The sequence below is a fragment of the Engraulis encrasicolus genome, chromosome 4 (genome assembly GCF_034702125.1).
Source record: "Engraulis encrasicolus isolate BLACKSEA-1 chromosome 4, IST_EnEncr_1.0, whole genome shotgun sequence".
Lineage (NCBI taxonomy): Eukaryota > Metazoa > Chordata > Actinopteri > Clupeiformes > Engraulidae > Engraulis > Engraulis encrasicolus.
In genome coordinates this window covers 16,555,899-16,566,663 of record NC_085860.1, presented here as the reverse complement: position 1 = coordinate 16,566,663, position 10,765 = coordinate 16,555,899, and the positions used below count along the sequence as shown (strand labels likewise).

Below are 10,765 nucleotides of genomic sequence, written 5' to 3'. Positions count from 1 at the left end.
TAGGATCAGCTGACTCTGCGCAGGTTGGATGAAGTTTGTGGTGGGTTCTTTTTAGGTGTTACTAAGTGTTTTCAGTAACGAGACAGTTTATCTACTTCCTCAGGTACGATGGAGTAAATGGTGTAACTGCTATGCAATGCCATGTGCTAGTGTTGCACTTAAACATGAATTTACTCTGCATAACCTACACAGTCTCACCCCAAGTAGTCAATATCTGAGTACCTTTGACCAGACTGCAATTTTTGACGTCTTGGGTATTCCTTCCACGTCACATTTTGACTATGTCCTCAAAGGCGCCCCCTTTTGGCAGCATAACGTCATTGAGGTTAGGTTTAGGAATAGGTTTAGGGTTAGGCCACATAGTCAAAATGTGACGTGGAAGGAATACCCAAGACGTCAAAAATTGCAGTCTGGTCCAAGGTAGTCAGAAATTGACTACTTGGGGTGAAACTGCGTTGGCATAACATGTTACACTTGCTTACTGTATTTCATAAACATAGTCCTGAGCTGGCCCATAAGGAAACTCAATGACAGCAATGAAAATATTTATGTATCAGCTTGCAAGCATAGCAAAACCCTACCACTAAGGGTACTTTGTAGCACTTCAGAGAGTACGTGGAAAAATGTACAAATGTATGGAGCAGTGATATGAGGATAGAGTAAGAGACGTAGGGCATGACTGAGGGGGTATGCATGGTTTGATGAAAGGGCTTAGGGTGTATGCAAGACAAAAAAAAGGTTAGTAAACGCTGCCATGGGCTATTGTAGTAGATACCGTAATTTATAACCATTTATTATATGGTTGTGACGTCATCGGTCGAATGCTCCATTCATTTCAACGGGGCTCCCCAACGTTCGCACGTCTGTTATTTTTCGATAACGGACGGGTTGGTCTATAACAGAGCGCTGTCAATGGCAACAATACTTTTCACTGCTAAAGCGACTTTTCAACAAGACTCTAATCAGCTGCTGTGATAGACAACACCTGTTGTCCTGGCTACCTAGCTGTTGCCTAGCGGTGTTCCACAACGGCTGTGTTTTGTTTTGCGCAGCAACAATCTTAACATTAAATAGGCCTAAAGAAATGTCCCCGCCATGTGTGAGTCATTTAAGTATATCCATATAATAAGCGGGTTAACTTTCGGCGAGTCGGTCGCTTTGTGGAATAGCAGCACTTCAGAGAGAACAAGACCCCTCCGCTCCGCGTCGGGGTCTAAAGATTCTCTCTGTCGTGCTGCTATTCCACGGTAGCGACCTTCTCGCCGAACGTTAACCCTTACATAATGTATATGACTATAGCCATGATCAATGGCTTAACATGGAAAACATTAGCATACGGCTAATGTAGCATGCCGCTATCATCAGCCACAGCTATCAAACATTTATTACAGAACTCATTTATTACAGAACACATTTATTACAGAACACATCGCTCAAGGATGTAAGGTCAAGTTGGACCACATGGAGAACACATGATTGCAGTGTGTCATAACAGCTGAACGTGTTGAGAATGACAACACTGATTAAACTAACTGATGGTTTTGATTATGCAGTTACATAACCCAGAATTAATGGGAAGGAAACGATGGTTATCAAAACGGGATGTGTAGGATGATGGATCGCGCATGGTAATTACAGACCATGCAAACCAGTGTCACTGAAGTTCTGATAATAAAACGATTAATCAGAGGTGGGAAAAGACTAAAACTGGTTGTACCCCTGCCCTTAAAGTAAGTGTACAGATGAAAACAGAGAGGCAGAGATTTGATCTTATTATTTTCTTCTCTGGTTTTTTTTTTTTTTGCATTATCCTGAAATGAACTATACTGTACTTTTCTCTTTTTGAATACAGTAGTATTGTTTGGGAGATCATCCCCTCTAACATTCCTTTAGTCCTTTCATAACACCATCAGTTAAATTATGTGACATTTAGTGTATGGAGGAGAGGTTGGCTGTGTCATGTCCATGGTTACCTCTTTCAGGTCCGGAAGCTCTAACACCCAGTGTATAGAAAGGAATAAAATAGAATGGAAAGAGTATAATGTAATAGAATATAATAGAATAGAATAGAATAGAATAGAATAGAATAGAATAGAATAGAATAGAATAGAATAGAATAGAATAGAATAGAAAAGAATAGAATAGAATAGAATGGTTTATTTATTGTGATTATACTCAGTTGAAGGAGATAGAAAGCCCTATGCATGCTCGCCCTACTATACATGTACATAACTTCATGGAGATCTGTCCCTGCACTGCGTTTTCAAGTTTTCTGTTCGAAAAATCATCAGCAAAATGATGTGACGTTTAATGCATTGTAAATTAAATGCAATGTAATGTCATTAAATGTGATCCTCTACAATGAAGAAACTCACCGCAGCATATTCAGATGTGGATATTTTACTGCTTTATTAGGCAAGTACCAAGACTAACATTTCAGCATCCTCAATACTGTATGAAGATGCAATGGGGACTTTCTTCCTTGTCTGCACACTCCTTTCCCGTGACGCACTAGGTTGTGTCGTGCAGGAACGCCGAGGACATCTCTCTTTTCTACGTGATTCTATATCATATCTGTGGCTGCCTCCTTTCTCCAGATCCTGGAGCCTCGCTTCAGCTCGGACACGCTGGCCATGCTGCTGAACATCCCGCCCCAGAAGACCTTGCTGCGCAGACACCTGGCAACCAACTTCGGCTCGCTGGTGGGCGGCCAGGCCCAGCAGGAGAAGAGGGAGTTCATGGAGTCGCCCACCTTCACGCCACTCACCACCACCGCCAAAGTCAGGGTGAGTTAAGAAGTAACAGGTTCAAATCGTATTTTAGCATTTTGTTGTAGTATTGTCTTGTTTGTTCACCCACCTACACGCCACTCACCACCACCGCCAAGGTCAGGGTGAGTTAAGTAACAAGGTTAACCCCTGCTATACATGACCTGTTACCAGAATGGCAATGACCAAGTCGTAATATATTACTAAAGACCCTGTGTTATGTCATAGTAGTATTGTAGTACTATGGTAGTTAAGTTAGTAGTTCAGTGTCTATTACAGCATTCTACTGGTGGTACGGCGTGCATTATGGGGCTACGTCACAGGTTTAAGTTGTATTTTAGCATTTTATTGTAGTATTTTTCTTGTTTCTGTGTGTGTGTGTGTGTGTGTGTGTGTGTGTGTGTGTGTGTGTGTGTGTGTGTGTGTGTGTGTGTGTGTGTGTGTGTGTGTGTGTGTGTGTGTGTGTGTGTGTGTGTGTGTGTGTGTTTTTTCAAAGACAACGTCATGCGTATTTGGTGTTACTATCAGGCTGTGTGTGGCTGTTTTAGGCTGTTTTCTATTTATATTTATATAGTTTCTCGTTTTTTATATACAGTATATATGTTATTATTATTCTTGTGCAGTGAGTTGCTTATATTTCACTTGCACTTCTCTCTCTCTCTCTCTTGAACAAACGAACACACTTTTTCTCTTCCATCTTTCCCTCTCCCTTACTCTCTCTCTCTCGTTTTAAAAGAAGCGAAAACCTTAATCCCTCTTTTCCTGCCATCTCAGGCCTTCCTAAGTATTAGTCTACCCACTTCTCCACCCAGCATGCTCTGTGTCGTGAGGCTGCTCAGCAATGCAGCAGCCAGGCAGCTCAACAGGGCTGGGCTGGAACCAAAAAACTCCATGGGCATTTTTGGCTTAACTTATGAAGACGCTGTGTTATAAAATTGCGGTTACCAGAATGGCAATGACCCAAGTCGTTGTGCATTACTATTGTAAAGGCCCTGTGTGATGTCATAGTAGTGTAGTACTATGATAGTTAACTTTTCAGTGACTATTACAGCGTGCCACCGGAGGTACGGCGTGCATTAAGGGGCTCCGGGCCCTCACATATACAATACAACCCATTTTTGTACTGTATCCCCCTTGACTCAGTTCAGTGTTTATACTGAAGATGGACCAATGGACCGTCCTGTTGAAACTGTGGGCCAACCCTTAAGGAAAAAAACAGCGCAAAACAAAACAAAAACAACAGTGTCAGCCCCTGAGGACTGTAGGCCCTCCGGGAAAATGCCCTGTATGCCAGATTACCAGTCCATCCCATCCCAGGCTGCTCAATGACTCTGCCTTTTCCTCAAAAGGCAAGAGAGGAAGGAGAGGGGAATAAATATGCGGTGCTGAACGCCTCAGCTTGATAGCCTGGTTTCCCCTCAGCACACACAGGATTACCGCACACATTCAAAAACAAGCCACTGTCACGGAACTGCTGAGCACTGATGAAAGTGCATTGATACAGGAAAGGCAATGAGATTGGTGTGTGTGCGTGTGTGTGTGTGTGTGTGTGTGTGTGTGTGTGTGTGTGTGTGTGTGTGTGTGTGTGTGTGTGTGTGTGTGTGTGTGTGTGTGTGTGTGTGTGTGTGTGTGTGAGAGAGAGAGAGAGAGAGAGAGAGAGAGAGAGAGTGAGAGAGAGAGAGAGACTGAGATAGGAAGTAAAGAGCAGAGCAAAATGGAGAGGTGGAGAGGAGATAGAGAGATAGAGTGTGTGCATGCGTGTGTGTGTGTTTGTGTTTGTGTATGCACATAGGTGTATGCGTGTGTATGTGTGCGCGCGTGCATTATCAGTGCAGGGAAATCAGCCACTTGCTCTCTCTCTCTCTCTCTCTCTCGCTCCCTGCTCTCTTTGGCTCACTCTCTCTTCTCTCTCTTCTCTTCCAGCCGAGGAAGCTGCCCTTCTCCAACTTCAGCCAGCTGAGGCGGAGGAAGGCGGACGAGGCCGCGGACTACATCTGCCCCCTGGAGGCTGCCCAGGGCCAGGCTCAGTCCTACTCTCAGTCCCAGTCCCCGGACCAGGCCCTGACCAACGGGGCCCACCACCACCACCCCCCTGCCCGGCCCTACAGCGGCTTCAGGGGCCTCAGCCCCATCCTGGACAGGGACCCCGAGAGGCGGGAGCAGGTGGGCTCAAAGAGCTGACGCTGAGGTTGTGGGTCTCCCCTCCCTCCCCCCTCCCTTCACCCATCAAAAAAACCAACCCCATCCTCACGTCACTCAGCCATGCCATTGCTTCCCATCCCCACCTCAACATCCAGCCCTATTGCATCCAGCCGTCGAGCTTTGCAGCCAATAACCATAACCTCACTGCCGCCCTCTATTTTTCTGCCACCATCCAGCCTACACTACAGTGTTTCATCCCAACTCATCAATTTCTGACTACCTTTGATCAGACTGGACATTTTTGTAGTCTAAGGTATGCCTTTGGAGTCAAAATGTGACATGCGCCTCAAAGGCGCCCTCTTGTGGCAGCATATCTTCACTGGCGGTTAGGGTTAGGGAAAGGTCTAGTTTTAGGCCACCCAATCAACATGTGACGTGGCAGCTATGCCCTCGACGTCAAAAGCTGCAGTCTGGTAAAAGCGTAGTCAGAAATGTTGAGTTCTGTCTGAGTTGGGACTGAAATTGACACTGTGTTGACCTTCAACCCTCTACCTCTGCCTCCATCAGTCCTGCCTTCCCCGTGCCCTCGTGTCCACATGTGACCCCCCATGCAGTCCTCCTCAGTGCCATCGCCTAATCACCCTCACCCCCATCAGCCTGTCTGCCACCGCCCTCCACATCCCCAACCATCCATCCTATCATGGGTACGAACTGCACTGTGTTCTCCTCGGGGCATCTCTCATGGACATCACTGGGTTTACGCCTGATGGTGCCTCGAGGCTCCATGCCTGACTTCTGTAAATATGGATCCTCTGAGTGGCCCCTGAGAGCAGCTGAGATAGCAAGGCCCTAGGAGTATGCCACTAGTTATTATTATTAATACATTTTATCTTTCTTTTTCCGAAATCACATACTATATACTGAATATTATCCGCAATTCAGCTAACGGTATTTTACACCTATTTTTCCCTTAACTAACATTTTGAGACACACTTTGTGTCAACAATTCTTGTGCAATATTTGCATATCTTTTAGGGATATTTAATATTTATGTGGGTGAAGTCATCTAATTACAGACAGCACATATGATTTTATCATTGTTTTTTATGCAGCTATGTGCATTTTGAAAAAAAGTGCATCCAACTATTTTCATACAAGATCATATGGTATACCATATTTTTGTAGGTATAGCCGTCGGAACTGTAAAGACTTGGATATCTTGTAAATGTCATACCAAAGTACACAACAGAATAAGTTTTTACTGATAATAAAGAATGTGATTCCTTGTGTAATTGTGGTTTCTTCTATGTGCATAGTAGTGCATACAGACAGTGTACTGTACACAATGGTTTGGTTAAGTTTGCTCATATTTTTTTCTACAAAGGGCACTAGAATGGACATTCCACCATGTCATTTTCTCTGTAATGTATCAGTGAATCTGCAGATCATGAGATAAAAGGACACAACCTGGCTGGAGGAGAATTGTATCCAGTGATACAAAGTAAAAATGTGCATGAATGCTTGCTATCATTCACTAACCACCTCATCATCAAACCTTTCCATCATCCTCCAAACAACCCTCCTATCCATGCCCTTTGTGAGATGAAGAAGTGCATGATGTCACGTGACCATCCCATCATACACCTTGAGTGGCGCGGCAGCTCGTCTCACGATTTGGCAACATCCAAGGTGCTAGTGAAACTTTACTGTCTCCAGTCCTCCTTACCTGTGGCTTCTGTCCTCTTTCCTTTTGTGACGCAATGCACTGTAAAACATTGCAGACAGTTGCACGTAAAAAAGTAAGTTGCCCTGCTGACTTAAGTTTGTAAGTTAACTCAACTTGAGTTAAGTCGAGTTGAGTTAATTTAACAAACTTAAGGCAGCAAGGCAACTTACTTTCTTACATTTAACTGGCTTGCAATGTTTTACAGTGTGGAAAGAACATTTACGTTTGACTTGCACATATTGTTTTTTGTTTGCTTGTTTGTTTGTTTGTTTTTGCGTCCTTGAAACCTTGTGAAAGAAGAAAGCGCCCCACAGTATGAAGCCAGACCTTAGAGATTACAATCAGAGACACCTGATTTTTTTTAGGAACCAAGGATGTTGCTTTTCATATACAGTAGAAAATGCCATTTCCATGCTGGTAAATCAGAGTTGTATTGACACTAGACAATGCCATATTATGTTGGTTTAGTAGAAGGTCCCATATCCAGCAGTTGTCTAAGAGTTGTAAGAAAACGTCAATCTAATAAATATAGTATATTAGTAACTTTTTTCATTTCTAATCCCTAGGCAGGTGACATAGCAATATACACACAAGAAAGACTTCATTCATACATAAAACTAGACCTACATGTACAGTAACATTCAGTAGAGTCTATAAAGATGACAGGCAGGGTTGGGCTGGGGGAGGAATGGGGCCCGGGCACTTTTGGCTGCCTCTCTGCCTGTCTGTGTTTGGCTGCTGTCAGTCTTTGACCAGTGAGCACCTGACCTCCCTTTGCAGGCTGCGCGGGCCACCCAGGGCCAGGGGACCATCATGCAGATAGAGGCCCTGTCAGAGGGGATCAACAACCTGACAGTGAGTAGCCCTCTCTACCACGGCCCACCACCACCGCAAAACAACATCACACCTTACAGTTGACGTGGTTGAGCTTTGGCATTTCGTGAGAATCGCCCACAGTAACTGCACAACAGAATCACACCTTACAGTTCACACGGTTGAGCTTGATGTAGACAACCGGTCCACATGGCAACAAGACACTCTCTTTAATAAACTAATGAAGATAACCTTTGTGTGTGTGTGTGTGTGTGTGTGAGAGAGAGAGAGAGAGACTGACAGGCATAGAGACAGTAGTCATTTTTTTAAAAACTTTTTACAACAGTCATTGTGCCACTATAACTATAATATACTGTCGATAGCCTGCCTATTCCTCCATACTTTACATACCGTACTCCATACGTACTGGAGTAGTAGGGGGAAGGGGATCAAAGAAAAAATTGGTGTTGGCCAAAATGTGACTCCATCCTCACTAAACAGCATTAGGTAATAGGTTAAAGCCCACCTGGTGCTATTAAGGGTTCGCTAAACTGGCATTTTTGGCAATATTGTGCATCGATGACCTGACCCCATGAAGTTTGATAAAATTCCTCTGTAATCCCAAATACTAGCTCTAATAGACAGCTGACTTCACTAAGGTTTGACCAAGCAGTAGATAACAGGTTGTTTTTGTGTGTGTGTGTGTGTGTGTGTGTGTGTGTGTGTGTGTGTGTGTGTGTGTGTGTGTGTGTGTGTGTGTGTGTCTGTGTCTGTGTCTGTGTCTGTGTCTGTGTCTGTGTCTGTGTGTCTGTGTCTGTGTCTGTGTGTCTGTGTCTGTGTCTGTGTGTGCGCACACCTGCGGGTAGAGGCCCCCAGACAGGAGCCTTTCAGTTGTTTTTGTCCGAAGCCTGGTCAAAGTTGTCAGCAGCCGCGCATCTGTGTGTGTGTGTGTGTGTGTGTGTGTGTGTGTGTGTGTGTGTGTGTGTGTGTGTGTGTGTGTGTGTGTGTGTGTGTGTGTGTGTGTGTGTGTGACGTGTGTGTGTGTGTGTGTGTTAAAGCCCTTGCTTATCGCAGCCCCAATGCTTCTAGCTAACCCAGCCACCCCATGGCCCCTCTCCCCCTCTCCCTCCCTCTCTCCTCTTCTCCCTCATCCCTCCGTCTTGCTTCCAGTACTTGCTAAGCCGCGACGAGCTACTGCGAGGGATGCGCCGGAGCCAGACAGCTATTGTGTGAGCAGGCAGGACGCTAACGCCCGCCGCGCGCGGCTAACGAACAACAACAACAACAACATCCCGGCCAGGGAAGCCTCACGCCATACTGTACCTCAGCTCAGTGCCCACAGGGCCTTGGCCAGCTGCTTACTGCAGTTGCTACTATACATATCACATGAGGCAATGTTAATTCAACACTTAGGGAGTAAGATCAACACTATATGTGTTACTTTAGACTCTGACAGTATCAAACACATACAGGAAATTACAGTGCTTCTGTGTCTTCACCTTTTTTCTTGGTGCTCATCAGTGTAAGGGTGCTCAAACTTACTCCAGGTAGAGACATTCTGAGGCACTCAAGGTTACAGTGCAATGTAGCCAAATGAAAAGTTTAAAAAGTAACCTTGAGTGTAACCTCAGGGTTTCTCTATCTAGACTCTCACAGTGTTGAATTAATATTGTAAAATGTACTATCTATGGGCTATACTCCCTCCAGAGACCTAACATGCCTAAAATGTCTTCCATCCCTCTTCCCCTCATCCCCTTCGCATCCAGACAGACAAGAGAACTGGTGGCAAATGCCTCCCCTCCCCGATTCCCTAATTTGCCACATACTGCACTGTTAGTATTTAGTAATTTTATAATGAGCATTTAGAGTATATTCAGAGGATATTTTCAATTTGTATACAGTGATATTATGAAACAGAGAGTTTATGTGAATAAAGTACTGTACATGTCATGTTATTAGTGTGTTAATTTCTTATTGTATTATGCTATTGTATTTTACTTTATTATTTTTATTTCAGTATTATATTCTTAATGTTTTGGCAGGCTTCACCCCCTTACTATATGATTTTCTTATTTTGTTTCTTTCTTTTAGTTTGTTGTCTTTTGTTACAAATTAAAAGAATATATATATAAAATGGTAGTGTTGCATGTTTGCTGTATCCACACTATGAACACGACTACATGTAGCCAACATATCAGATTTTCTGACAGGAAAGCTGATATTCTGGCGAACGGGGCGGCTCACATTACGATTAAAAGCCAGCCAGTCAAACCCGCTCAACCATGATCCGGCCTTCACTGTATAGCAGGTTGTGTTCTGCTTCTCAGCCCTTACAATACTACCTGCACACATGTATCTCTCTATAGCAGAACCAGCAGGAACAGACAGGGGCCTCGCCACTCTCCTACCCTGCACCCAGTACTCAGGAAAGATATATTTATGTAAGTTACTGTGCAGAAATGATTTGTATGCTCTTTCATAAATGTAACATTTACATTGTTGATTGCTCTCAATCAATTTCTTGGTTCCATTTCTGAATGCATGTGTTTATTTGCCTTTTATTTGTTTTTGTTTTGTTTTAGTACATAAGAGAGACAACCCTCTAGATTGGGTTGGCCCCACTCATGAAGAATAATAACCAGGAACTCAGGCTGAGACATCCGCCTGCTTGCTTGGACCTTGTAGGGGTCAAAGGTTGCTGATTATCTTCCCAGGAGTGTCTACCAGCCCGCCATGACTTTGACCTTTGACCCTGGGCCTGGCAGACCCACAGTCCACATACAGCGTCCAGAGGAGCCCGGAGCTACGAGCAGCAACACCTGGCTCACAATGCAGCAAAGAGTAATAGGTGGTGCCTGGTCACCATACACAACATAGGACCTAAACTGGAGTCTGTGGAAAATGGTGCCCAAAGACAGTAGCAAACCACTAGCAGGGCTATCGCGATTACAAGTGTCTTTGAGACTTAAGTCTAGCTTGGCAAACCATACTGTAAAATATTGCAAGCCAGTCAAGTGTAAAAAAGTAAGATGCTCTGCTGCCTTAAGTTTGGAAGTTATCTCAACTCGAGACTTAACTCAACTCAAGGCTTTCTCAAGTTGAGTTAGCTTACAAACATAATGCAGCAGGGAAACTCACTTTTATACGTTTAACTGGCTGCAATATTTTACAGTGCATACAAAATGTCTTGGCTTCAATCGATTAGACCACCAATTCCTTCATTCACTTGTTAGCCTAACTGATCTGGAAAATAATTGTCTTAAAACACTTTTGAAAATGCTCAAATGTGATTGGTTTCCTATTTCCGGAGAATTTG

The 10,765-nt window shown here is 44.1% G+C and overlaps 1 protein-coding gene across 9 annotated transcripts in view; it reads left to right on the top strand.

Annotated features, from left to right (window-relative positions):
• The window catches only part of ppfibp2b (PPFIA binding protein 2b), a 98,004-nt gene extending 87,558 nt beyond the window's left edge, over nucleotides 1–10,446 (top strand). For 7 of the 9 annotated variants that reach the window (XM_063196804.1, XM_063196811.1, XM_063196806.1 and 4 more), the window contains 5 exons: nucleotides 2,598–2,786; nucleotides 4,692–4,931; nucleotides 7,417–7,491; nucleotides 9,816–9,890; nucleotides 10,032–10,446. In XM_063196804.1, the coding sequence (XP_063052874.1) occupies nucleotides 2,598–2,786; nucleotides 4,692–4,931; nucleotides 7,417–7,491; nucleotides 9,816–9,890; nucleotides 10,032–10,055 (603 nt within the window). In that variant the 3' untranslated portion in view covers nucleotides 10,056–10,446. Of the gene's footprint in view, nucleotides 1–2,597; nucleotides 2,787–4,691; nucleotides 4,932–7,416; nucleotides 7,492–8,619; nucleotides 9,497–9,815; nucleotides 9,891–10,031 lie in introns of those variants that run through there. The other 2 variants (XM_063196805.1, XM_063196807.1) reach the window with 2 other exon arrangements.
• Nucleotides 10,447–10,765: the final 319 nt, after the last annotated feature.